The 26,876-nt window shown below is 41.2% G+C and overlaps 1 protein-coding gene and 1 long non-coding RNA gene across 2 annotated transcripts in view; one reads left to right on the top strand and one right to left on the bottom strand.

Moving 5' to 3' along the window:
• NBN (nibrin) overlaps nucleotides 1–26,876 on the top strand; it is a 136,527-nt gene that overhangs the window by 27,781 nt on the left and 81,870 nt on the right. Inside the window, 4 exon segments of the mRNA XM_030216354.1 lie at nucleotides 1,075–1,234; nucleotides 10,403–10,506; nucleotides 20,622–20,739; nucleotides 24,668–24,858. Of these exon segments, the coding sequence (XP_030072214.1) occupies nucleotides 1,075–1,234; nucleotides 10,403–10,506; nucleotides 20,622–20,739; nucleotides 24,668–24,858 (573 nt within the window).
• Nucleotides 297–13,133, bottom strand: LOC115478767. The gene is made up of 3 exons (XR_003943571.1): nucleotides 13,050–13,133; nucleotides 4,293–4,298; nucleotides 297–320 (listed from the first exon to the last, which is right to left on the bottom strand). It is a non-coding gene; the product is annotated as an uncharacterized LOC115478767 (long non-coding RNA).

The following is a 26,876-nucleotide window of genomic DNA, read 5'->3' as shown; positions in this document are numbered from 1 at the left end:
AAAATCAAGCTCCTCATGCCTTCCGGACTCATTCTACGAGGTGCTCAGCGACATCCAAGAGGAGACTACCTTGCTGTCTCTGGTGGATATTTGCAAGGTGGCAATGAGGTTGATGCTGCATACCTTTGCCAAGCACTGTAGGGTGGACATTTTGGTGTGATTGGAAGCCTGTTTTGAGGCTTCAGTCTTCATGGTGGAGGCGCAAGGGTCCCACTCACTCTAGAGATTGCTTTTGAACAACCCTCAGGTTCTGGAATAGTAGGAAGCTACGCAATGGATGGAGAAATTAGGTCTTACCTGATAATATTCTTTCCATTAGTCTTTCCATTAGTTTATTGTATTTATTTATTTTAGTGCATTTCTATCCCACATTTTCCCACAAGCGCAGGCACAATGTGGCGTACAGTATTTCAAGAAAGATTACAATAAAAGAAAGGAAGAAACATAGGATGACAGTGTTGGGATGAATTCACAGAAATTAGTTGGTGCAAATAATGAGTCTAATAACGGCCATCACCTTTTCATGATGCTTCCTACATCTATTTAGTTTTGTACAAGTTGTCTAGAGATGAGAGAGGTCTACACATGTTTTCTCATCTGGTTAGTGTTAGGTTAGCAAGTTGTTTAAGGTGATTGTATTTATTCTGAGTTTCTCCTTACTGCTTGTTTACGTAAATTCTGAAGAGCTCAGTTGTTTGTGATTGTATTTATTCTGAGTTTCTCCTTACTGCTTGTTTACGTAAATTCTGAGGAGCTCCGTTTTTAATTCTCTATCTCCACATGCTGGTTAATGGGTACAACTATCCCACAGGTTCTGAAATAGTGGGAAGGGTTAATGGAAAGAAAATTGTCAGGTAAGACCTAATTTCTTGTTAGTACTTGCAGTCAAACAAACCAGTCATCATGAGGTATTCATATTTTTCCTTGTTTTAGCTTAGGTTTTAGCATAGTGGGTGGTTTGCTCACAAGTTCCCATCAGCAGGGTAACACAGGCATTCAGATTTGAGACTGTTTTCTATCAAGATTATGAGCTGTGTATAATCTGTATACTTTTACATATTTTTCTCTTATCAGGGTGGAATATGAGCCTTTGGTTGTCTGCTCCTCTTGTTTAGACACTTCAGGAAAGACTGCCTTAAATCAAGCCATTCTGCAGCTTGGAGGACATGCAGTGAATAATTGGACAGAGGATTGCACTCACCTAGTCATGACCTCTGTGAATTTTACTGTTAAGGTGGGTAGTGTGCATATCATCTAGTCATGCTTTCATAAGTTATCATAGATCACCCTTAAATATAAATATATTTTTTATTTTCACACATTAGTAATAGTTGCATGTAGAATTTTCAATTATTGTGCAAACTGTATTTCTCTTTTCCAGTATAAAATGTAGTACAATTGTTTCAGTAGGTGATTGTGTGGGTTATATTTGATGTGTGATGTTCCTCTTTCACCTTTGAGAAATAATGTTCTAAAAATGGGTGCAAAGCTTGCCGTTACAGGATCACAATCCATGTACCATTGTGATCCTTTGTGCTTCCTACACAGATTGTGTTTATCAGATAGCATTCCTAGATTACAGTATTAACAAGATTTAAAACTGTGGATGAATACTTTTGTAATCATTTTCTATCAATTAGCAGGATGCATTCGGGACACACAAGTGGGTAACATCATCATCACAGTGCCAGAGTGCACAGCTTTCCCTGACATTGTACTAGTGTAAAGTTCTGAGCATGTGTGTCCCTTCTTGCATGCAGCTGCATCCTCGGTTCCTTCATTTTATTTTAATCCACTCTGCTGAATGGATGTAAAAACAGATCTCTCCCATTACCCCTACTCACCGTCATGGCCACTGTGATGACTTGTTTTCAGCTTCCTGCTCTTAAATTTTTCCACTTCAGTTCTCCCTCTCTCTGACCATCATTTGATAACTGTCATCTTCCCCTTCAGTCTTGTCCAATTATCACCAACACATTTAAGAATCTTTAGGTTATTGATCTTTGCACTCTCTCTACTTTTGTTTCACCTCTCATCTACTATGTTATCCAAGTCTGTCAGTGAGTCTGTCTCTTCCTATAATACTACTCTTTCTATTGCTCTGGACACTCTTACTCCTCCCATTCCCCGTTAAGCAAACCAAACCCATCCCTGGCTGATCTCCAGAATCCGCTACCTATTTTCCTGTGTCTGCTCTGCTTAGCATCTTGGGCTAAAATCCTGCGCTCATGCTGATTTCATACATTTCAAATTCTTGCTTATCTCTGCTGTTGCACTAAGACTACTGTATCCATTCATCAAACTGTCCCTTGCCTCCAATCCTCGCTGTCTCATTGCCACACTTAACGTCCTCCTCAAAGTGCCTTCATCTCCACCCCGCCTCCTTTCACTTTCTTCCCAGACTATAGCTGAGTACTTCCATGACAAGGTTCACAAGATTAATCTTGGGTTCTATAACAGGTCGCCTCTATCTCAACTTCCCCCACTTCATTCTTAAAACCATTCTCACCCTTTCTTCCTTTTCTAAAATCACTGAAGAAGAAACTGCACATCTTCTTTCCTCCTCCAAACTCACTACCAGTTCCTCTGATCCTATTTGCACCCATCTACTCAGCTCTGTCTGTCCTACTGTTATCCATTCTATCTGTTGTATCCCCAATCTTTCATTTTGCATTTCAACTGTTCCTGATGTTTTCAAACATGATTTGTTTTCACCACTCCTCAGAAAACTTCCATGGGCCCTACCTGCCTTTCCAGCTATCATTCCATCTCCCTCCTTCCTTTCCTTTCCTTGCTAAGTGAATATGCTGTTCACCAATGTTGTCTTGAGTTTTTGACCCACTATAGTCTGTCTTTCATCCTCTACATTCAACAGAAACAGCCGTTGTCAGTTTCCAGTGAACTGTTAATGGCCAAATCTGAGGTCCTTTTTCAATCCTTAACCTTCTTAATTTATCCGCATCTTTTGATACTGTTGATCACCACCTACTCCTTGATACGCTGCCCTCACTTGGACTTTGAGGCTCTATTCTGTCTTTTTTTTTCTTATTTCCCCCGTTGCACTGTTGGTGTATGCTGTGGTGGATCCTCCTCTACTGTTGTCCCACTATCAGTCAGTGTACTTCAGGGCTCTGTCTTGGGATCTCTTCTCTTCCCTCAGTATACTTATTCCTTCGGTGCTCTGATCTCATCCCATGATTTTCAGTATCATCTTTACGCTGGTGACTCCCAGATCTGCCTTTCAATGCCAGAAATTTCACCAAGAATCCAAGCCCAAGTCTTTGCTTGCTTGACTGACATTGCTGCCTGGATGTCCCACCGCCATCTGAAACTGAACATGGCCAAGAGTGAGCTTCTTATCTTCCCCCGTTCTCTATTTCAGTGGATAACACTCAGATTCTGCCTGTCTTGTCAGCTAGGAAACTTGGTATCTCTCTTTCTCTGTACATATCCAACAGACTTCTAAAACCTATTGTTTCCTTCTGAGCATACTACCAAAACCCTTATCCATACTCTCACCAACTCATGCTTAGATTACTGCAGCTAGCTTCTGATAGGTCTCCCACTAAACCATCTATGTCCCCTTCAGTCTGTTCAGAATTCTGCTGCATGACTTATTTTCTGCCAGTGTCACTACACTTACATTACCCCACTCCTCAATTCACTATTAACATTAAAATATAAAGTATAATGGTTGGACCAAAGATCAGGAGATCAGACCAAATCTAATATGTTGTCCGAACCCAGACATGTGAACAATTACATCTAAATGATGGCCTTTCACATGAGTTCTTGAAAAGCTAGGCACAGTAAAACCAAATGTTTTCAGGTACAAGATTAATTTGTCCACTTTATTATCCAAGCATTTTTCTAAGTGCAAATTTATATCACCTAACAAAAATATATTTTCAAATTGGACTGCATTTGCTCCACTTTCCCAGGGGACAGTAAAAAAAAGCACAAAAGTCAGTTCATTCTCCAAAGTGGTATCTCCTGTTTGCAGAGACAATATGCATTGCTTCTAATACCTTGATCTCAAGAAGCTTTTATATAATATTTCAAGCCCTCCACTCCTTTTTCCTTTCCTAGATAGGGTCTTTATTTTATAACCTGTAGGACAGAGCTCAGAAATTATTGGGCCCTCATCCAAACATACAAAACCTGGTTGGTTTTCTTCAACACATTCTCTAAACAGAGCAGTCTTATTACCTGTCAATCTAATTTTTAAATAAAAGCCAGGGATTGAAATAGGATCATAAGTGTTTGGTTCTACATGTGGAATCCTTATAAACCCTTCCCTATCTCTAAATTTAGGGATCTAGGTATATCGCACTCACTGCCTGAATCTATTGGTTATTAAAGTCTCTATACTGTTTGATATATTTGATGAGCAGTCAACCAAAAATTGTGGACAAGGATATTCATTCAAGAAATGATATTTAACTGAGGTTAAAACAATGAGTTCCCAATACAAAGCTAGTGTTACATTTAATACATAACCTCAGTTCACCAGTAAAAGAGGCAAAAATACCGACAGGATTTTCAAGATGTATCATACTTCTATCTAAACAATTAATCAAATAAAATAAATCAACCACAACTTTATACTACTCACAGACCAAATCCTTAGCCCTAGATGAACAGTCAAAAGTTCTCCAGCTTTTGTCACCACTTCAGGCATGATGCAAAGGTGCGCGTCTTTGGCTTGCACCTTAAGAAATGCACCGAGCTGTGGCACACTGCTAGGCGCTGTGATTTAAATGTCCCGTGGCATCTAACCTGGAAGCTCATGGGCAGAGCTTGGTCCTATGCCCAGAGAGAGAAGTTAACGAGAACAGTGGATGGAGCTTGCTCCAACACCCACAGCGCTTCAAGATGGAAAATACCACTGAGGAGCAATTGCCAGAATAGAAAAAGGTACAGGCTATAGGATAACACGAACAAGCACAGTCTGCTGGATAACTCCAATCAGCTGCAAATCAGCAAGAAGGACTAGCGGCAAGCAGCTTTCAGCTCCCAGTTTAAATGCCCTGCGGTGTCTGACATAAGCGCTCATGGATGGAGCTTGTTCCCACATTCAGAGCAAGATGTCAACAAGAACAGTGGTTGAGCTTGCTCCAACGCCCACAGTGCTTCAAGATGGAAAATACCACTGAGGAACAGTTGCCAGAATGGAAAAAGGCACAGAATAACATGAGCAAGCACAGTTCGTTGGACAACACCAATCAGCTTCAAATCAGCAAGAAGGGGTAGCGTGAGCAGCTTTTAGCTCCAAGTCATGGGTTAGGAGGCAGTGTTCTGTGTTGGATTACGAATTGTTTATTGGACAGAAAATAGAGGGTAGGGTTAAATGGCCATTTTTTTTCAGTGGAGGAAGGTGAATAGTGGAGTGCTGCAGGGATCTGTACTAGAACTGATGCTATTTAACATAGTTATAAATGATCTAGAAATTGGAACAAGTGAGAGAATTTAATTTTCATATGACACAAAACTATTCAAAGTTGTTAAAACCTATGTGGACTGTGAAAAATTGCAGGAAGACCTTGGAAATCAGAAGACTGGGCATTCAAATGACAGATGAAATTTAATGTGGGCAAGTGCAAAGTGATGCACATTGGGAAGAAGAATCCAAATCACAGTTATCTGATACTAGGGTCCACCTTGGGAGTCAGCACCCAAGAAAAAGATCTAGATGTCATTGTAGACAGTACGCTGAAATCTGCCCAGTGTTCAGCAGTGGCCAAAAAAGCCAATAGGATGCTAGGAATTATTAGCAAAGGGATTGTAAATAAGACTGAATACTATAATGCCTTTATATCGCTCCATGGTGTAACCTCACCTTGAGTATTGTTTTCAATTCTGGTCGCCATATCTTAAAAAGGATATAGCGGAGTTAGAAAAGGTTCAAAAAAGAGCAAAAATTCTAAAGGGGATGGAACTCCTCTCATGAGGAAAGGCTAAAGAGATTAGGGCTCTTCAGCTTCAAAAAGAGACAGCTGAGGGGAGGTAAGATTGAGGTCTACAAAATTCTGAATGGTGCAGAACGAGTGGAAGTGAATCGATTTTTTTTCCTCTTTCAAAAGACTGTAAAGACTAGGGGACATTCAGTAATGTTACATGGAAATACTTTTAAAACAAATAGGATTTTTTTTCCCTCAACAAATAGTTAAGCAGAGGAACTGATGGCCAGAGGATGTGCTAACAGCTTATCTGGGTTTAAAAAAGGTTTGGACAAGTTCCTCGATGAAAGGTACATGGAGGCATATTTTCAAAGTACTTAGCCTTCCAAAGTTCCATAGAAACCTATGGAACTTTGGAAGGCTAAGTGCTTTGAAAATATGCCTCCATGGTCTACTATCGAGATAGACACGAGGAACCCACTGCTTACCCTGAGATTGGTAGCATGGAATATTGTTATTACAAATGCTCCTAGTCTAAGTAAAAAGATTTGCAAGCTCTGACTTACATTACATTAAGACACTATATCCCACATTAACCTCAGGAGTTCAGTGTGGCTAACAATTCACCAGTGGTGAGACAATGGATAACCGAACAGATTCAGCAAATTACAAAGTTCCTCACTAATTATCTAGCTAATACATATTTCTGAAATAAAAAAGTTGTCAATGATTTTTGAAATTTTGTATAATTAGTTTGAAATGTGATATCAGCTTGTAACTTATTCCACTATTTTTGCTGCATTAAATGAAAACATTAAAGAAAATGTTGTTTTGTAAACAATCTTCTTACATGCCAGGTAATGTAAAATTAAATACTCTCTCAAGCTGAAAGTTGGATTCTGTTTAGGTAAATCAATCAAATCAAATATATATCCTGGGGCCTCGTTGTACAAGATCTGATGGATCAAAGAACAAAGTTTAAGTATAGATCGTGCCTCCACAGGAAGCCAATGCAATGCGTCCAGCAAAGGAGTAACTCTCTCAAATTTAGCCACCCCACAAATCATTCGAGCTGCTGTATGCAGTGTCTGGAGCTTTTTATGTATCACCTTGCATCCCACACAGATGATACTGCAGTAATCTATATAAGCAAGAACTATCATTTGAGCAATAATTAAAAAAAAAAAACTTCATGTGTAAAAAATGCCATAGCTCATCTAAGCTTCCATAAAGATTTAAAAACTTGGATACTGTGGCTGTTACATAGACATGGTTCAATGATTCCCATGAATGGGATGTGACCATACCAGTTCATTATTTTTTGGGAAGGAAAGGGAGGGCCAAAAAGATGGAGGAGTGGAACTATATGTAAAAAATAGATCACAGAAATGCAGGAAACCTGGGGAAAGGAAGAAGCTGTGTTGTTTGTCCTAGAAAGAGAAGATGGAACGTATATCTACAGAGGTGCTATCTACAGACCTCCAGCACAAATGGAGAAGCAGGAGAAGGAACTGATCAACGATATCCATAAGCTTGGAATGAAAGAGGAGATACGGTTGCTGGGAGACTTTAAACTTGACTAATGTGGATTGGAATGTCCCATCGGCAGAATCCTAAAGAGGCAGAGAGATCATGGATGCCTGTAAAAGTGCTTTGTTCGAACAAATGATGATGGAACGCACAAGGGAAGGGTCGACTTTGGTTCTCGTGCTCACAAATGGAGGAAGTTTTTCCAGCATACGGGTGGGCACCCACCTAGGCAATGGTGCTCATCACATGATATGGTTTGATACAAGAGCAAAAATAGAGTTCAGATGCACAAAACTCAGAGTACTGGATTTAGACATGCCGATTTTGGTAAATTGGGGGAATACCTGAAGAAGGAGCCGACGGCATGGGTAGGCATAAGAGAAGTGGAAGGGCAGTGGCCCAAGCTGAAAGCTGCTATAAATATGGCAAGGAAAGTAAACAAAAGCAAGAGAAATAGGAAGCCAAACAAGTGGCTGAAAAATACGAGCAAAAGAGGTTGCGTTGAAGAAATACAGAAGAACTGAGCAAAAGGATCACAGAAATATTGCTGGATTAAACTCAAAGAAGTGAAGAGGGAAATACAGCTAGCGAAAGCACAGATGGAAGAAAAATAGCGGAAGATGTAAAGAGAGGTGATGACATTTTTCAGATATATTGCGAAAGAGAAAAGCTTGTAAGACTGAAAAATGCTGAGAGCAGCTATATGGAAAGTAATGAGGATTAAACGAAAGTGCTAACAAATGCTTCTCTTCAGTGTTCATGAAAGAAAATACTGGAGAAGGACTGTGGTTGGCAGCCAAGTATATAACTGAGAATGGAGTGGATATTGCACCGTTCACAGAAGAAAACACCCTCCTTTCTGTCGAAACAGTCACCCAAGTGATTAGCAGGTTCTCCAACACTCACTGCAAACTAGATACCTGTTGCAGCTACCTAATGAAGTCGGCCCCTGACCACTTCATAGCAGACCTCACAGCCCACCTAAATTACATGCTTCAGCGGGGTCTCTTCCCCAAGGAAAATGGCAATATCCTACTCACCCCGATACCAAAACACACCAAGAAAAAAATAAATGAAATCACCAACTACCGTCCAGTAGCATCGATCCCGTTGGTAATCAAACTGATGGAAAGCATGGTAACCAAACAACTTACAGACTACATAAACAAATTCTCAATATTATACCATGAGAGTGACGGGGACAGAGCCTGCCGGGATGAGACGGAGACAGGACGGGACAGAGCTGACGGGGTGGGGATGGGGACAAACTTTGTCCCCATATCATTCTCTACTTTGAAGGCTGTTAATGAATAGGACAGTTATTTATGTTCGAGCGATGCAGGCAATGATGTTTTAATTTTTGGGAAAAACAGGCAAAACTGCTGGCCACAACTGGCAAACTTTGTATGGGGCATCCTGTACATTCCTGCTACCAGCACAACTTCTGAGAAGACATTTTCTATTGCAGGAAGGACTGTGGAAGACAGGAGAGCTAGACTGAATCCTGAGATTGTTGGTGATTTAATATTCATCCACAGATTAAAAAATCATAACAGTGCTTCTTAGGGCATATTTCTCCCCCACTAGGGCATACAGAATGGGTTGTATTTTGTATTCATGGACATTTTAACAGGGTGGATTAGGGTTCCTTGGGGTAGTAGAAGTCAGTTATTGTTGTGTTTGGAAGGGTAGAGGGTGGTGGTGGGGGGTTGTTATAGTTGCTAATTGTTATTATTGTTATCTATTTGCGATTTCTAAACAACAGTTGCACAGCATATTGTTCCTTTTTATACTTTAATAAAAAGATTTAAATATAAAATCATAAGTGTTCGAGGCTTTTTCAGTTAAGGACAGAGCCCGTGGGGATGAAGCAGGGATGGGGATAAAGCCTATGGGGACGGAGACAACCTGCAGGGATGGTGTGGGGACGGAGACAGAACCCATGGGGACAGGATGGGGATGGGGACAGACTTCTTCCCCGTGTGATTCTCTAGTGGTGGTATTTAGGTGGGGCCAGAGGAAAGGCATGCTTATCTCTATAAAATAATAGGAGAATGCACCTAAAAGGTATGCACATCTACAGAGTGGCTTGGGAACAGTAGCTAGGTATTGAGCTAGAAGATGAGCATTGGGGTATCATTTATAAATATATTCCTAATGCTCATCAATCACAAACTATTTAACATAATGCTTAAACTTGGATTCCCTGTTAAAAAGGCCAAATCGAGGGCAGAAGAGGGTGGGATTTGTTGGTGTCACTGTAGGGAAATAGGCACTATTGAACGTCTTTGGTGGGACTGTAACATTATTTGGAAATACTGAAAGATGGTATGCAATAAGATATTTCTCTGGACAGAAGAGAATTGGGCAGATGATTCAAGCAGATGATGCTGGGATTAATTCCTGCTCAGGTGGATAATAAATAGGAACACACAGCGGGCTCAATGCTGATTCTTGCAGCAAAGATGGCAGTGGCCTTGAACTGGAAAACAGATAAAGGCCCATCTTTGAAGAGCTGGCTGTGTGTTTGCAAAGAAGTGAAATAATGATGAGCTGCAGGGAAAAGGGAGCTTTACCTCTCAAAATGGGTGCTCATTCTATAGTGTAAGCAGTGGCATAAAGAATTTAATTTAAGTATGTTAGCTGAATTTTACGTTTATTTTGAAGATCCCTTGTAGCATAGCTCAGTTAAGGAAAGATTTTTTTGGGGGGTGGGGTTGGAGTTCTAGATAAGATTGATAATGTTGAAAAAGTTGAAAAAAATCGCATCTTGCTTTGCTTTGTTTTTACACTTGGGTGTTTAAATGGCTACTTAAGTCTGGCTAACTGAAATATTACTGTAACGTTTGGTTCAATGTTAGATATGTAAGTAAATATTAAAAACAAAGCGTAACAAATGCCTAGTTGAAAAAAAAAAAAGCATATTCATAAAATTACTCACAAAATTGAAGTTTTGTTTTCCTTTTCTGCAGACTATATGTGCATTGATTTGCTGTCGACCAATTGTAAAACCAGATTATTTTACAGAATTTGCCAAAGCCATTCAGTCTAAACAACCTCTACCCAAGCTTGAAAGGTAAGTTAATTTGTTACATAGCAAATTGGGCGCACATCAAAATCAGTAAACTGTAATTTAAAAATCTTGTTCATGTTGATATTGAGTTGTTTAATGCAAAGCTATCAACTTGAAGCAATTTTGAATTTATTTTATTGCCTGTTTACAGAAATTCCTGTGTCACTATTTAGTAAAACATGGGATTTGATAAATGAAAGAAAAGGCATTTTCATGAGATGCATCACAAAACTGTACTATTTTTCATTCTCAGTAATTGGCTGCTGTGAATTTTATTTTAAAGTTCGATAAACAGTCCTTTTTTGTAATTTAGATTTTACAATTATAAGGCTTTTTAGGCACATGCATGAGAATTGCAGGGCAACAAAAAGATAAAACCGTTTTGCTTTACGTTCTGAAGGTTTGGATTTTCACAGAGGAATAGCAAATTTTTCTGAGTGTCATGGTCATAAAATGACACATCTAGTTATCATTTATTCAATTTCACAACAATTAAAAAGTTAATTGACAGAGCCTGAGAAAGATATTTGATACCTATAGGAGGCAGAGCCTGCCTAAATTTTCCATGATCAGGTTCAACATTGCCTCTGCGACCACACGTGCAAAGGTTCTGTTGCCGTTCTAAATATTGAAATTTTATTCACCCACTTGAGGCTTCTCTCAATAAGTTCACTCTTACTAGAAGCAAAAATAACTCTGCATGCATCCCTCTTGTCAGTTATGCAGTTTCAGCTGAATATTAGCCAGGACCCGCATAACTATATATTTTTTTTAACATACAAGCCCCCGGATCCCTTTCCCGGCCTCCAAAATAGCCCCCCTCCCTTCTACCCCCATCCCTAGCCCTCGAGAATCAAAGGCCCTCCCCTACCCTTTTCAGAATGAGCCCCCCCCCAACCCCCTCTTGAGCTTTAGGTAGGCCTGCATGATGTGCCTGGTGGTCCGTGGGGGTAATGGAGGCAGGAGCAAAGCCCCCTCACTCCTGCCCTTTGTAACTGGCCTCTGCAAATAGCTGCTGTAACCTTTTGTGGCAACTTGTGGTACTTTGTTTGATATCGCGAGCTGCCATGAGAGGTCATGGCAGCCATTTTCTAAGGGAAGCCGCAAGAGGCAGGAGCGAGTGGCAGTTTTACTGTGTAATACATTACTGTGCCAGAGAGAGACACCTTTTGGACCATTGAGTTTTTGAACTTTGCCATTGTTTTTTGGACATATACCCATGAGTAAAGTACACATAGGTTGTGGACTCCTGACAAAGGCATTCATGCCGAAACACGGCTCGTGTCGAGTCCATTGCTATTAATGATTTGTATAGTTTCAACCATCTGTTCTCTGTCTATGGATTCAGAATAAAGAGCAATTTATATTGGATTACCTGATTCATCCATCTGGTTGTTTTCACTGTGCCTGCTTCCTGCTCAAATAATTAGCCCTTATGTAGTTCTTTTTTTTTTATTATTGAAATTTCAGATATACAGGTTCAAACAGTGAACCAAACAAAAATGAACAGTATTCCACTACTAAATAAGGAAAAAAAAAGAAAAGGAAACATTCCTGTTGAAAATCTATTCTCCATTTCAAATAGAGAAAGCCAAACTACTTATATCCTTTGTAGATCACCGCTGTATTATAATTCAAATAACCCCCGTATTAACCAGTATGGTGCATTACAGTAGGTACAGGAACATCAAAAAGCAATTTTATCAGCAAGAAAGTGCAACAGTAGTGGATACTGAAAAAAAAAAATTGTTTCCTTGATATTGAATAATACATTTGCACAGAAATCTCAGAAAGAAGATGGCTCCAACAGCCACCACATTCGGTCTTAATTGTAGGTAATCAATAGAAATAAAACAAAATAAAACATGGAAAAGAAAGTAAGATGATACCTTTTTTATTGGATATAACTTAATACATTTCTATCAGTATCTCCTTAGACTATAAACTTTAGGGGGGAGGGAGGGCAGAAAATAAAAATATAGATTATAAAAAAGATATTAATCTTAATAGAAAAATAATACGTTTTAACTCAGAATGTTTTCAAGTCACTGTTCTAAAAGATGACTGCAAACTATAGCATATGTTACCCTTTTACGTTGTAGAAAAGATTTTAAATGCTCAGGGTAAAAAAATAAACCCAACAACACCATAACGAGCATTAAAGTAATTAACAATACGTTTACAGGGGCAATGAAGAACAAAAGAAGTACCTAGAGTATGAGCCTCCTGGTGTAGTGATAGAAATAATTTCATACAGTGTTGTGTCTCTTTAGTAACCTCTGGAAATACCCACACTTCCTGCTCCTTGAACAAAGCCTGATAATACAGAAAATACAACCTCATAACCATATTAGCATCCTGGGAGAAAACAAAAGAAAGTAGGAGGTTGCTTTGTTATGTTCTTCTGAAACTGACTGTTCCAGCAAAGCTGAAACATCCAGACTATCTGGTGAAGAGATAAATCATCCTCAGGCCCTCAACAGTCATAGTCCTCTTCCGAGGCAAGTAATATATGGTGGTATTACAATTTCTTTATCATCTATAACAGACCAGTCCAGACTAATGGGTTGTGTCCATCCACCAGCGGAAGGAGACGGAGAAAGTAGTTCCAAGTAATTTGCCGCTTAAGGGTATCATTTAGTCTCTATCTCCTAGCGGATGGTGCACAAGCATATCATGCAGTCTCTAACTCCTAGCGGATGGTGGACTGATCGTGCAGCTTTAGCTGGAAGTTAGCTCCTGTCCCAGCTTCTTCTGGGTGACAGTGGAGCCAAGGGTGTGCTGGTAACTCATGTTTGGGTATTTTAAGATGACAGTGGTGCTGGGTCCCTCATCTGCCAACTAGGGTGTGACATCCAGTGGTTCTGGTTCCCTCCCCTACCATCCCCGGCAGTCTTTCTAGCAGGGTGATGGTTGCTTGTGGCATGGAGCACCTTTATTTGCCCTTTGGGGCTCTTTTTATTCGGTGGAGGCAAGTATATCTGGGTTTCATCTGCCAATAAGGTAAGCTATCGTTGAGAAGAGGTCGATTATCGCAGATGTAAACAAAAAAAAAAAAAAGAGGAAGAAAGAAAAGCACACTTTACATTTCTTTGTTCGCCTTGGTTTTTACCTGTTTTGTGGGGTTCATAGTGTGTTCACTTTCCTCATAGTGGTGTTTTTTTTCTTTCTGTGTGGATTTTGGCAGGCTCTGTGCATGCGTTGGGCTTAGCACTGGTGCTTCCTTAAGCTTTCATGGGCTGCACATTTTTTCTTTTCTTTCTTGTTTTGGCAGCAGGATTTTGGTCCCTGCCAGTTAGTGTTCAATTTCCTGTGTGTGACTCTGGCGAGACCCGCTTTCTTGGGGTCAGAGCCTTTTCACTCGTTCATGCCTTAGTCGCTGTGGTTCTGGTGGGGTGCCTGTGGAGTTCTCATGCTTGGCTTTCTGTCCTCGCTGGGGGGCGTCTGAGCCTGGAATTGGAGCCTTGTGACATGGATCTGATTGTTATCGGACTGACTGTGGGAACGATGCTGCTGACTCTGACTGTCTGAGCAGAGGCATTCCTTTCTCACTTTACAGGGACTGCTGGTGACTCGGGGTCCAGCCCCATTGGCTGGGTATGGTTTTATGACACGGTCCTGGGAGACCTAGACTGGCATTCCCAGAGTTGGTGGAGGACCATTATCGGGGAGCGTGTGGCCAGGACCTGAGTTTACTCACCTTTTCTTTTCTGCCTTGCTAATGAACATGGTTTCTGTCTCAGTGCGCAGGTCTGTGTCTTGTTTGTTGCAGAGCGCAGCTCCGGTGGGGCTGTGGGGTAAGTTTTCATTGGTACATTTGTCCTGAGTTTCCCTTTGGATATGAGAGGTAGCTGATTTACCTCTTCTGGGCACTCCTTGGGCAAGGAGTATCAGGCACTGCTCCTTCTCCGTCCATGGAGTGCGACTCCTATGTGATCTGTGTCACGGCCTTGGCTCAGCGCCTACTTTATGTGGTGCGCCTTCAATGGAGATAGACTGCCCAACTTATTCTTCATACCATGGCATTCTTTTCTTCAGGGGCAAACTGCCTTCTTATGCGTCGGTTTTGCTCTCTGATGGCCTTGGTATTCCTTTGTTCCATGTTGGCAAGGCTTCATGTTGTCCTGTTCACCACAACACTGTGTTGCAGGCTGGCAAGGATTCTGACATTTTGCATATGAATTTCTCTGTTCGAGTTTGAGGTGCAGATGGCAGATTTGTCATGGCAGATTTGGCGCTTCCTCCTTTCTGTGTTAGGAGCACAGTTCACTCTCTGGATGGTGATCTCAACAGGGTGATTGCTGCTGTGGTTGGGCACGTCGCTACAATGACTTCTCTGCAGGTTGGCATGACTCTCTGTTCAAGACTGGAGCACAGCTCCTCCTTGGCTTGTTTGCTGTAGTTCAGTCTCACTGGCTTCTTCACAGTTTTTTCCTCATCTGGCTGGGGTTGATCCATCTACATATGGTGACTGCTGCTGCTCTGTTGTTGTGGAATGTTGTTTTCGTCTGTGTGTTGAGCATGCCACCCTCCCTACGGGTTGGCCTTCTCTCTAGGTTGGATGCAGCTCCTTCTCTGCCTGCCAAGAGGGCAGCCATCTCTGCATAGGGAGTATAGCTCCATCTCCATCTCTTGACCATGGCTCCCACTCTCTGTTGATCGCTGCTCTGTCTTGGCATGTTGTTTGCGGAGACGTCTGTGACCGAGGGATGTGGGTTTCTCTCAGGGTACAGCTTCATCTCTGCCTTTGGTGAGCAACTCCATCTCAGACAAGGAAGCGCGCAGTACTGGCTCTGCATTTTGCGCAGCTCCATCTCTACATGCTGTGCGCATCTCCTTCCTTGCATATTGGTAGTATCTCTTTCTCTGCCGGATGAGCGCAGCTCCTTTTCTGCCAGTGGATCGCGGCACAATCTCTGACTACAGACCAGGGTTGCATTGGCACATGTTGGCCGTTACTCCTTTGCTATTGCTGGTCTGCAGATTTATTTGATTTCTTGATGTAGCCCCATTGCTGCAGGTTAGATGGCTCTCCATCTCTGGGGTTTGAACGCATCCTTGTCTCTATCGTTTATTCATGGTGGCTTATTGGCCTAACAGCAGCAGTGTGGCAACCCATGGAATGCTGCTTCATCTCAAGATAGTAGCATTCCTCCTTTCTTCTACTGGCGCAGCTCTGTCGTGCCATGTTGATTGCACTTCTATAGAGGGACGGGCAGCACAGTTCCTTCTCTGTCTTGTCTGCTTGGCTCTATCTCTTGGTCCATATATCCAAAGTGAGCTGTCTTGGTGGATACTTTCTTCCCAGGTTGGGCCCTGGGATGCTTTTGGCCCTGCTCTTCGTTCTTCTCAAGATTTGGGCATGCTCCAGATACTTGGTTCTCTCAGATCTCCAATGGGGTCTCTCATTGTCCTGTTGAGTTTGATTCCTTCGCTCAGCACGGGGTCCAGGTTGTTCCCGGGATTTATCTTTCTTCCTCTACGAGGAGTGGAGCACCAGTTCAGTGCTGGATACACCATATCATTCGATGGGGTCACTTCCTCCGATCATTTTGGACTCAAAACAGCGAGTCATGCCTGGGAGTAAGTTCTTTTTGCCTTCCCTGGTCTGGAGAAGTTGAGCCTGTGCCAATGAGAAAGGATCCTTGTCGTTCTCTGCTGGTACGGCTGTGGCTGTGTCTTTTCTTGGTGGTGGGGGTGGGGGGGTTAGTTCATGTGCTCATACCCTGTCTCTCTAGTGGAATCATAGTGGAATCACTTTCTTGGATTTTCTGACCAGCGACTTCTCCTGCTAATAGGTGCTATTCTGGGACTTGCTGGGTGTGTCCGCTTGCACACATCTAGGTTTTGGCCCACTAGCGTCTTTACTGCTTCTGTCTCTCAGGCCAGGAGTGGTTAGTCTTTCTCTCGTTCAGGACGTTAGTGACACGTCCTGCATGAAGTGCTTTCCTGCTGTCAGATACCGTCCCGTGCTTGTAGCCTAGTTGCCTGCACCGTTGGATTGTTCTCGCTTGGTGGACCTTCCTAGGCTTGTATGTTTTGGATGGTTGTTAAACCTTCTGGGTTCTTCTTCAGTTTCTCCCTCCCTCATAGGGGGACTGCTTGTTTGCATCCCATTAGTCTGGACTGGTCTGGTCCATTATAGATGTCAAGGAAGAAAAGATTTTGTTGTTACCTGATACCAGATCAGTCCAGGCATCCTCCCTGGCTGATATCTTTCAGAGTGTTGGTTTCTTTAAGTCTCGCCTGATGCTCCTTTCTGCTGGGATATGGTGTGATCTACTACAGCACTGACAAGTTCGTCATTTCAGGAACCATCTTCTCTATCCTCCTGCCACATGTTTTTCCCATATTTTGGCGTAGATCTGGACGTGCTTGTGTTAAATCCAGCGTGGTGCGTTGCCTCACGCTCACCCTCCTGGGGGAAGAGGTTTGCAGTTGCCCACGGCTGCACAGGAGCTCAAAGGACTTGTATGTCTGACTTTTACTGTGTTTTCTTCTACGGCTTCAGAGCACCATTGCTTGGTTATTGAATATTGAACGTTCCAGGTTGCACGATATGCTTAAGGGGCAAATTACTTGGAACCATTTTCTCTGTCTCCTGGAGGATGGACACAGCCCATTTGTCTGTACTGGTCTGATATGATTAAAGGAAAGAAAAGTATCAGGTAAGAATATAATTTTTCCGTTTTGAAGCTTCAGTACTTCCATCAATTTTTTAAAATTGTCTCCCACACAGATAGGCCCACATCTTGGGAAAGTTCAAGAACCTTAAATTAAGGCTCCTGAGGCTGTTCTTAAGTTGTTCCAGCTGCTTATGCACCAGTATCTTATCTTAATAAATCCAACCTAAACTTGTTTAACCTCTTTCACAAGTTATTCCAAGGTATCTTTCTTATTTTCTTTTCTAGCCAATTTAACAGTCTGATTAAGAATCAGCTTCTCGGTTTGATCGTTTTAATATCTTTCACTGTAATTCAAACTAAGTCATACATACTAACCAATGCAGTCCAAATTGTTTCCAAAGTTATCTCAGCCATGACAGGGGAGGAAGGGAAACAGTGGCAGTCAGTAGGTCTCACCAGTGTCATACTTTTAGCTCCAGCCCCTGCAGAGTTCACATCATTTACCAGTACACTCCTTTCTTTCGGGAATACTCCTACGTCCTCCTGTCAGCTCTTCATGGTCTCAGAAGCAAAACCTCTCTGCAGTCCTTCTCTAGTTCTACCTCAGGAAGTACTGGTGTCTGCGCTACTTACATAAGTACATAAGTATTGCCATACTGGAAAAGACCAAGGATCCATCAAGCCCAGCATCCTGTCTCCAACAGTGCTGCCAATCCAGGTCACAAATACCTGGTAAGATCCCAAAAAAGCGCAAAACATTCTATACTGCTTATCTCAGAAATAGTGGACTTTCCCCAAGTTCATTTAATAATGGTCTATGGACTTTTCCTTTAGGAAGCCGTCCAAACCTTTTTAAAACTCCGCTAAGCTAATCACCTTTACCACATTCTCTGGCAGCGAATTCCAGAGTTTAATTACACGTTGAGTGAAGAAACATTTTCTCCTATTCGTTTTAAATTTACTACATTGTAGCATCATCGCATGCCCCCTAGTCCTAGTATTTTTGGAAAGCGTAAACAGATGCTTCACATCTACCTGTTCCACTCCACTCATTATTTTATAGACCTCTATTATATCTCCCGTCAGCCGTTTTTTTCTCCAAGCTGAAGAGCCCTAGCCGCTTTAGCCTTTCCTCATAAGGAGATAGTCCCATTCCCTTTATCATTTTTGTCGCCCTTCTCTGTACCTTTTCTAATTCCACTTTATCTTTTTTGAGATGCGGTGACCTTTCTGAATAATAGCAAACATTGTATTTGCTTTTTTAGCCACCGCCGCACACTGAGTAGAGGGTTTGAACATATCATCAATGATAACCTAGATCCATTTCCTAGTTGTTGACTCATAATGTGGAACCTTGCATCACGTAACAATAGTTTGGGGTTCCTCTTTCCCACATGCATCACTTTGCATTTGCACACATTAAACGTCATCTGCCATTTGGATGCCTAGTCTCCCAGTCTTGTAATTTTTCACAATTCTTTAACGATTTGACAACTTTGAATAACTTTGTGTCATTAACAAATTTAATTACCTCACTAGTTACTCCTATCTCTAGATCATTTATAAATATGTTAAAAAGCAGTTGTCCCAGCACAGGCCCCTGGGGAACTCAACCATCTGCCCATCTCCGTTGAGAATGCTGACCATTTAACCCTACTGTTTGTTTCTGTCTGTTAACTAGTTTTTAATCCACAATAGAACACTAACTCCTATCCCATGACTCTCCAATTTCCTCTTTAGTCTTTCATGAGGTGCTTTATCAAACACCTTTTGAAAATCCAGATACACAATATCAACCTGCTTACCTTTATCCACTAGAGTCTGCCAAAATGCTGGCTCTCTCCACTATCTTTTCACCGACAGCTATATCCAGCGAATCCAAGCTGCTAACCGTCCCTGCAGCAGGAAACTCTCTCCTCGGTCTATGATGCTAGGGGTTTCCTGCCCCTGCTGCAGCTGTAACGCCGGCATTGTCGGAGGCCTCTGCTCATCAGGGCTGAACGTGGTCTCAGCCTAAAGCTGGGGGAGCGGGACACCTCCCACCGCTCCTTCCAGCAGTGAGGCACTAGCCCTGAGAAACTTCCTGGCACCGTAAAGCGGTCCATCGGACCCAACGATCTAGCAGGTGTAGCGGGGCTCACACGCTGCTTTCCCCTTCGTTTTGGCATAAAAGCAGGTAAGAACTTTTAGGAACGGAAGAAATCGGGCAAGGAGCTGCTTTTCAGCGTTTTCTTCACGATGCCATCATGTCTCCAGTGCCTGATTTTAAAGATAAATCATATATTATTGCTAACAGTAATTCTGCAAGTTCATTTTTCAATTCTATCAGTACTCTGGGATGAATACCATTCGGTCCAGGCGATTTGCTACTTTTCAATTTGTCAAATTGCGCCATTACGTCTTCCAGGTTTATAGAGATTTCATTTAGTTTCTCTGACTCCTCAGCTTTGAATACCATTTCTGTCACTGGTATATCTCCCTGCTGTTGAAACAATAACAATTCATCAGTAATCCAAATCTTACTTGGCAATGAATTCATAATGCAGGAACACTTAAAGAAAAAGCATTCTTACATCACCTCTGTCTCATTCCACCCCCCACTAATGGCAGTACTACAGTTTGCTGTAAATACTAGTGAACTGGCCTATGAGATCTGTATACCTGAACCAATGGAGGAAAAGGGGAAGATAGTCCCTTATGGATTTTAAAACTTAAAACAAATTTGAAATTCAATGATGAACCAATTAAATTCTTGTAAACATGGATTTCTATAATCTAATCTCAATTTATTCAACACAGTACGGGCTGCTAAATTCTGGATTTCCTGCAATGTAGCAACTGCAGACTTCAGCAATCCAGCATAACTTATACTGCAATTATCATAACATGGAAAGACCAAAGTTTCAAAAGCCATCTTAAAATTATCCAATTCCCAAAAAAATGACATAAAAAATGTGCATCTTATAACATGCTGCCCTACCACCTTCTTAATTTGGGGATGCATATACAGATCACTGTAATCCACTTCATGGCACACAGGCACATCTGTTCCCCGCTGTAGTGTAAGGTACATAACTCGCATCATAGCATACAACCAATGCCTCAGTTTTGTTTAGATTTAAAGAGAGCCCCAAACTAGACAACTACTATAGTGTTGTAGAAAAATAATCCAAAATGGAAGTTGGAAACCATTTTCATAAGCTGAATAGGGTATATCTATCATAATGTCATAAGCTACATTATGGGTTCTGATCATGTATTACTTAGTTTTTCTGTAGGTCCATCACTTTGCATTATAGATGGTTTGTGGATGGGCAGATTGTGTACAGGCAGATTCCTTTCCTGGTGGCAGTTTTTGCCTTTTTGCTATAAGGAATGATTTTCCTTTGGCATCCTGATCAAAGTCTATGTTTCTCATTAAAATAAGGCACATGTTCAAAAGATAAATGTGATCAGGTAGAAAACTTTAGTGATAATATTTTTTTCTCGTAGTTTTTGTCCTCCAATTAATGAGCCTGCTATCAAGTCTGAAACTTTTGATCTCTCTGGGCGCCAGGAAAGAAGAAACATCTTCAGAGAGAAAGTTGTCTTATTTCTAAATGCTAAACAGGTAACTGGTACAGATAATGTGGTTATGTTTACAGTAGTATTGCATTTTCTAGATGTGGAAGTGGAGTATGTAGGTTTACACGGTTCACAGTTTGTCTGTGAAATTATTTCCTCTTAGCCCAGCCATGCAATGTTGAAAAAAAGTTGTGAATCTCATACACTTTAACACAGTTTCTATTCAGAGCATGACTAGATCCAAATCTAAATCCTGATAAGAAAGTTAATCCCATTGAATACATAATAGGGATGCAAGTTAATCACAGTTAACTCTGCGATTAATACATTAATTATTAGTTGTGATTAAAAAACATTAAGCACGTTGCAGTGTCTTCTCCAAGCAACTCTTCTGCTCTCTTCCACTCCCTACCCCTGTCCTTGGCAACATCCGGCACCTTTCCTGCCACCCATTGTTCAACATTCTCCCCGTGCCGGTCTTCCTTAAAGGTAGCATTCTCTTGGTCCCTGGCAGCAGCAGCAGTGTTTCACATACACTGCCTGCTCCCTGGTCCAAAGTTTTCCTTCTAGTCCATTCTGTCTCCTCTGATATTACTTCTTGTTTCTGCGTGGGCGGGACAGATCAGAGGGAAGGCTTCGGACCAGGCTGCAGGCAGCGTATGTGCTATGCTACTGCTACTTCTGCCAGAATACTAATTTTAAGGTAGACCAGCAAGGGAGAGGGGATTGAAAAAGGAGGCAGATGCCGAACTCCAGGTGGGGGGAGGGGAGTGAGCTGCTGACCTTCGAGCAGAGCTGGAGGGGCGACTGGTGGAAGCTATGGCTGAGGCGATGACTCCAGCAGCCGTGAGAAGAGTTAGATGCTGTTCACCACCAAGTTTGTGTCGCTGCTCATGGGAGTGGAGAGGAGGGAGGAAGGGAAGAGAGCGAGATAATGGACCTGGAGGAAGAGGAGAGGGAAAGAAAGAACAGAAAGTGAGAGATATTCAATCTGAGGAAGGAAGGTTATCAGCCCTTTAGGGAAGGGAAGGGAGATGGGATGTGAAGTACTTCCTTTCTGTGATTACAGTCAAAGCGGTTTACATACTATATACAGGTACTTATTTTGCACCTGGGGCAGTGGAGGGTTATGTTACTTGCCCAAAGTCGCAAGGAGCTGTAATGGGCAATTAAATAAATAAGAATATCTTTAATTGTGCAATTTAATCGTGATCAAACATATTAATTGAAATGCAGCCCTAATAAATAAAAAAAGATAAAGATATATTTTGATTATGCAACAAAAAGATTTAGCAGTAAAAGGGGTCTTTTACTAAAGTATGTTAAGTTTTTGCACTTAGTCTACTATAATAGCAAAAATCAGTGTGCATTAGGTGCAAAGGCTGCAAGCATGTTCCGTGTAGTTAACACATGGACATGTGCCTTAGTGCACGTAGAACCTGGTTGCAATTAGCAACCTATTGAAGAGGCACTAAGTGAAGCCACGCTAATTGCACAATTGACGGCATGCAGTATGTATCCCGTGCTACCTAGTGTATGCTATCTCCTCCCATGCCCCACACCCTAAAACAAGAATCACTGTATGCGTGAATTAGCACAGACAAACTACAAGCCCACCATGGTAAGTTGGTGCACTTCTGCAATATCTGTTAGCTTGCACTAATTCACTCGTTATGTGTTTAACACACTTTAGTAAAAGAGCCCCTAAGTGTTCTTGTGCGAAGAAGTATATGAACCCTTTATTAAGTGACTGGTAGCACCTCCTTATGCAGCCGTAACTTCAATTTACAGTTTCCTGTAACTATTAATCAGTCTTTCACGTGTTCCTTGGGGCATTTTGGTCCTTTTTCCATAAAGAATTATTTTTACTCTGTGACAGCTTGCTTCAGGTTTTGTTATAGAAATTCAGTAGGTGTTAGATCAATACTTTGAATTGTCCAGTCCAAAATCTTTTCTTCATCAGCCATTCTGTTGTAGATTTACTTGAATGTCTTGCTGACCTTCAGCTCATGAATGGATAACCTGATGATTGTCTCTAAAACTTTCTGATATAAAGAAGAATTCATGCTTTCTTCAATACGGGCAGCCATCCAGGTCCTAATGCAGCAAGGCAACCAACCGCCATGCTTGACAGTTGGGATGAGATTGTTACTTTGGTAGGCAAACAAAATGTATGTTGTTTTTATAGTAACGTTCAATTTTTGATTCAAGAAGTCCTGTGTGTCATCCAGTTGCTCTTTAGTGAGGTTGAGGTGGGTAATAGTGCTTTTATTAGATAACATATTTTAAGTGTATCTGCTTGGACATTAAGTTTCAGGGCAATTTACAATAAACATGAACAATGCTTAGGCATACCCAGTGTCTAAAAAAAAAAAAAAAGCACAATTTAAATTGCATATTTAAAGCCTATCTTCCATGAACACCATTCTCATTTTTTTCCCTGATGGTTGATATGTGAGCCCTCACACCTGCTGCAGGAGAGATGTTAGTTTGCATTTTTTTTGTGACTATGTGAATGATTTTGTGATTTGCTGTTGGGGTGATCTTGACAGGACAACTACTTCTGGGCAGAGCCACTGCAGTCTTTAACTTTTTCCTTTTGTGGATTGCCTGACAGTGTATGAATGGAGCCCCAAATGTATAAAAATAGTCTTATAACCTTGTCCGGACAAATGAGAATGACATTTTTTAAATAGATCTTTTGAAATTTCTTTTGACCTTGGAATGCTGAATTCCCACTAATTTATTTGGGAAAGAACTAATACAGTGCCTTTCGAATATTTATCTAAGACAGGATGCCCAGACTCAGTTGTGCAGATGTAATCAACCCAGTTATTTAATCACTTGATTCTAATTAACATCTTCAGTCCTTCTGTGACTGTTCTCTTGTGCTTGACTGCTTAAATATTAAATGCTTTACTTTTTGTCTATTAGATTGTAAGCTCTTTGAGCAGGGACTGTCTTTCTTCTGTGTTTGTACAGCGCTGCGTACACTTTGTAGCGCTCTAGAAATGTTAAATAGTAGTAGTAGTAGTAATTAACCAATTAATTGTGCCATTGATTCTGAAAAATCTTATTGTTTCTGCTTTTTACATTGTGTTTGTACAAGCATGCTGTTTTAATTTGTACCCTTCTATAGCTAAATTCAGACTACTAATGGTACTTGCTATCAAACATAATGTTTAACTCACCCCTGAGCAAGTAAAACTCTCTCTTACACTAAACTAGGAAAAAGGCCCGTTTCTGAAACCAATGAAACGGGCGCTTTTCCTCGGAATGTGTATGTTTGAGAGAGTGTGTGTGAGAGCAACTGTGTGAGAGAGAGAGCGTGAATGTGCGAGTATGTGTGTGTGACAGAGAGAGAGTGAGTCTGGGTGCGAGTGTGTGTGCAAGAGAGAGAGTGTGTGTGAGTGCGTATGTGAGACACAGAGAGTGTGAGAGAGAGAGTGTGTTTCACACAGATACAGTGTGTGTGTGTGTGAGAGAGAGAGAGAGTGTGTGAGAGTGACTGTGTGACACATACAGAGTGAATGTATAGTGTGAGACATAGAGTGTGTGAGAGAGAGAGTGTGTGTGTGAGAGAGAGTGTATGTGAGTGACAGAGATATCTCCCCCCTGGTCTCAGGACCTCCTCCCCCTCCCTCTCTGGTCTCAGGACCCCCTTCCCCTCCCTCTCTGGTCTCAGGACCCCCACTAGGGGATGCCATGTCCTCCTGTACCAAGGCTGTGACTCCAGGAGCTTCTGTCTAGGAGGGAAAGGTTAGGATAGCTGTTTAGTTGGTGATTCGATTATTAGGCATGTAGATAGCTGGGTGGCTGGTGGACATGAGGATCGCCTGGTCACTTGCCTGCCATCGTTTCTCTGTCGGGGACATCACCCACATGTGAGAATACTTTGCTACTGGTGAATAACTTCGTTTTATTGTGCTTTACATATGATGTCACAGAATTTGTTTTTAAATTTCAATTTTTAGTATAAAAAGTTGAGTCCAGTAGTTGTTCTTGGAGGGGGAGAAGCAAAGCTGCTAACTGAAGGAAGTAAAGAAACATCTCTACTGGAATGCACCGGAGCCTGTGTCATTGATGTGGGATTTGCGGCCACAGAATCCTCAATGTCTGAAGAAACACAGAAGTGGACTGACACAGTAATGGCTTTATTACAGAGGTTAATAATTCATTTCATTACAATTTTAGTAGCGACTTCTTGCATGGAATGTTATAGTAACATAGGAAGATTGGTCTTTTCTGTCACCTTCCAGTTGCTTATTCCTGTCCATGATGCAAGAGTATATCCCAGAATGACTGTGCAGTAGCTACTCCTACCACCACCTATTGATATATCCCAGAATCTAGCCAAAGAGTTTGACCACTTGTAAGATGTTTTTCTTTATCCAGGACTGTTTTTATTTTCTGTTTTATCTTGGGCAAGATATATTACTTAATCCATGGCTAATTGCAGTGCTTTATAATAATCTAAATAGCAGCCAATAATTTTGCCAACAGCTTGTGGTAATTCTATTCTTTAGTAAGTACTGAAGAATATATTTATTTAGCGCTCTTACTTTACCCTTGTTCCCCTCTACACATTTCTTGCTATTACCTTTCTATGTTAAAGTCCCACCACTGGTCATCCTTTTACTGACATCTCTGAAAACATCTAGTCACCTCATTTCACCTTGCTAGCTGTCTCTTCTTCCGCTCATGTCTTTGCTTCCTTCAGTCTTATTAAACATTCTTCCCTGTACCCTATTTTCTGAGATCACCCATATGTTTTGGTTTTAACCAGCTGTTTTTCAAAACCACATAGGTTTCTTTTCCCCTTTATTTATTAACATAAATATTTATCTCTCTGTTGATCCTTTCAGTTTTAGCATGTCTTTTTTCCACTCCTTCATCTTCTCATCCTGCCAACGCATCCTAAAATACTTCCTCAATTTAGTGAGATTAGCACTTAGGACTTTTGTGTGACTTCTCTCTTCTTTGTCTGATTACCACTGGTGTGCAGTTGGTCATCCACCTTGATAGTTAGCAGTGCTTTCTATGTTCATAAGCTCAAGGTTCAGTATCACCACTTTCCTCATAAAAAGCCTGCTTCTTCTCCTAAGCCTTTAATACACAGGGAGAATGACTATACCTCCATTCTGCACCTGGACTCGCTAACTAACACACAGTGTAACTTAGACCAGTTCTTTTTATCTTCATTAACTGTACAAAGAACATGCCTTTAGTTTAACCACTCATTTATTTATTTCAACTGACTCTCTACCACGCATCTTGTCCCCATTTATATATCTGCATTTGACCCCTCAGCTATATGGTAGGCTGTATTGTAGAAAAGCAATATTATTTGAGTGTTCTAATTGAGTGTTTATTAGATATTCCATCACTATTATGCTTGTATCATACGTCTGTTATTTGAATTTCAGTGTTGTTATATGTGTATATTTTTGATCCTGTTTCATGGTAGTTTTATTATTTGGTTTCAGTTTGCTGTTTTCAAGTTTTCCTCTTTCATTTTATTTATGTTTATACTTGTACATTTTACTATTGTTATACTGTCAACAAAATTGTAAGTGTATTGTTAAACTGTACCTTCACTGTACCTTCTGTACACTGCCTTGGGTGAATCTCTTTATAAAGGTGGGCTAATAAATCCCAATAAATAAAATTGTTTGAAGAGAACTTCTTGAAAGATTACAGGATCTATTTCTAACAAGTTCTACTGGCATTCCACAGCTGGAAAGTTGCAATTTCCTGCTGGCAGCACCCCTTGCTTCACTCCCACCTTTGGAATGTCTTCAACCAGATCTCTGTTCAGTATTTCTGCCTAAATTAAATGTCTGAAGATTACACCTGTGTAGACTGAGGTGCATTTCTTCTTTCCAAGACACCTCACAACACTGCCTCCTTTCCAAATGTTCCCTGTATTACAATTGCTAGGATATTATTTTTACATAAAGAGCTTCTTCTCTGTCTCTTCTGCCATCTTGTTTTTCCTGAAACTGCTCTGTCTCTTCTGCCATCTTGTTTTTCCTGAAATTGCTGTGATTAGATCCCAGAGAAATAGCAGAGAATGGGAACAGAGTCAGGCTCTTCAAAACAGGCCAGAGACTCTAGATGTGAATCAAAAAAACATTATTGAAGGTTGACTCAACAGGGTACCATGTTTCGGAACACACAGCT

This window comes from Microcaecilia unicolor, chromosome 1, assembly GCF_901765095.1.
Source record: "Microcaecilia unicolor chromosome 1, aMicUni1.1, whole genome shotgun sequence".
Taxonomy (NCBI): Eukaryota; Metazoa; Chordata; class Amphibia; order Gymnophiona; family Siphonopidae; genus Microcaecilia; species Microcaecilia unicolor.
The sequence above is the reverse complement of the archived record's forward strand: the minus strand, read 5'-3'. Positions and strand labels throughout refer to the sequence as shown.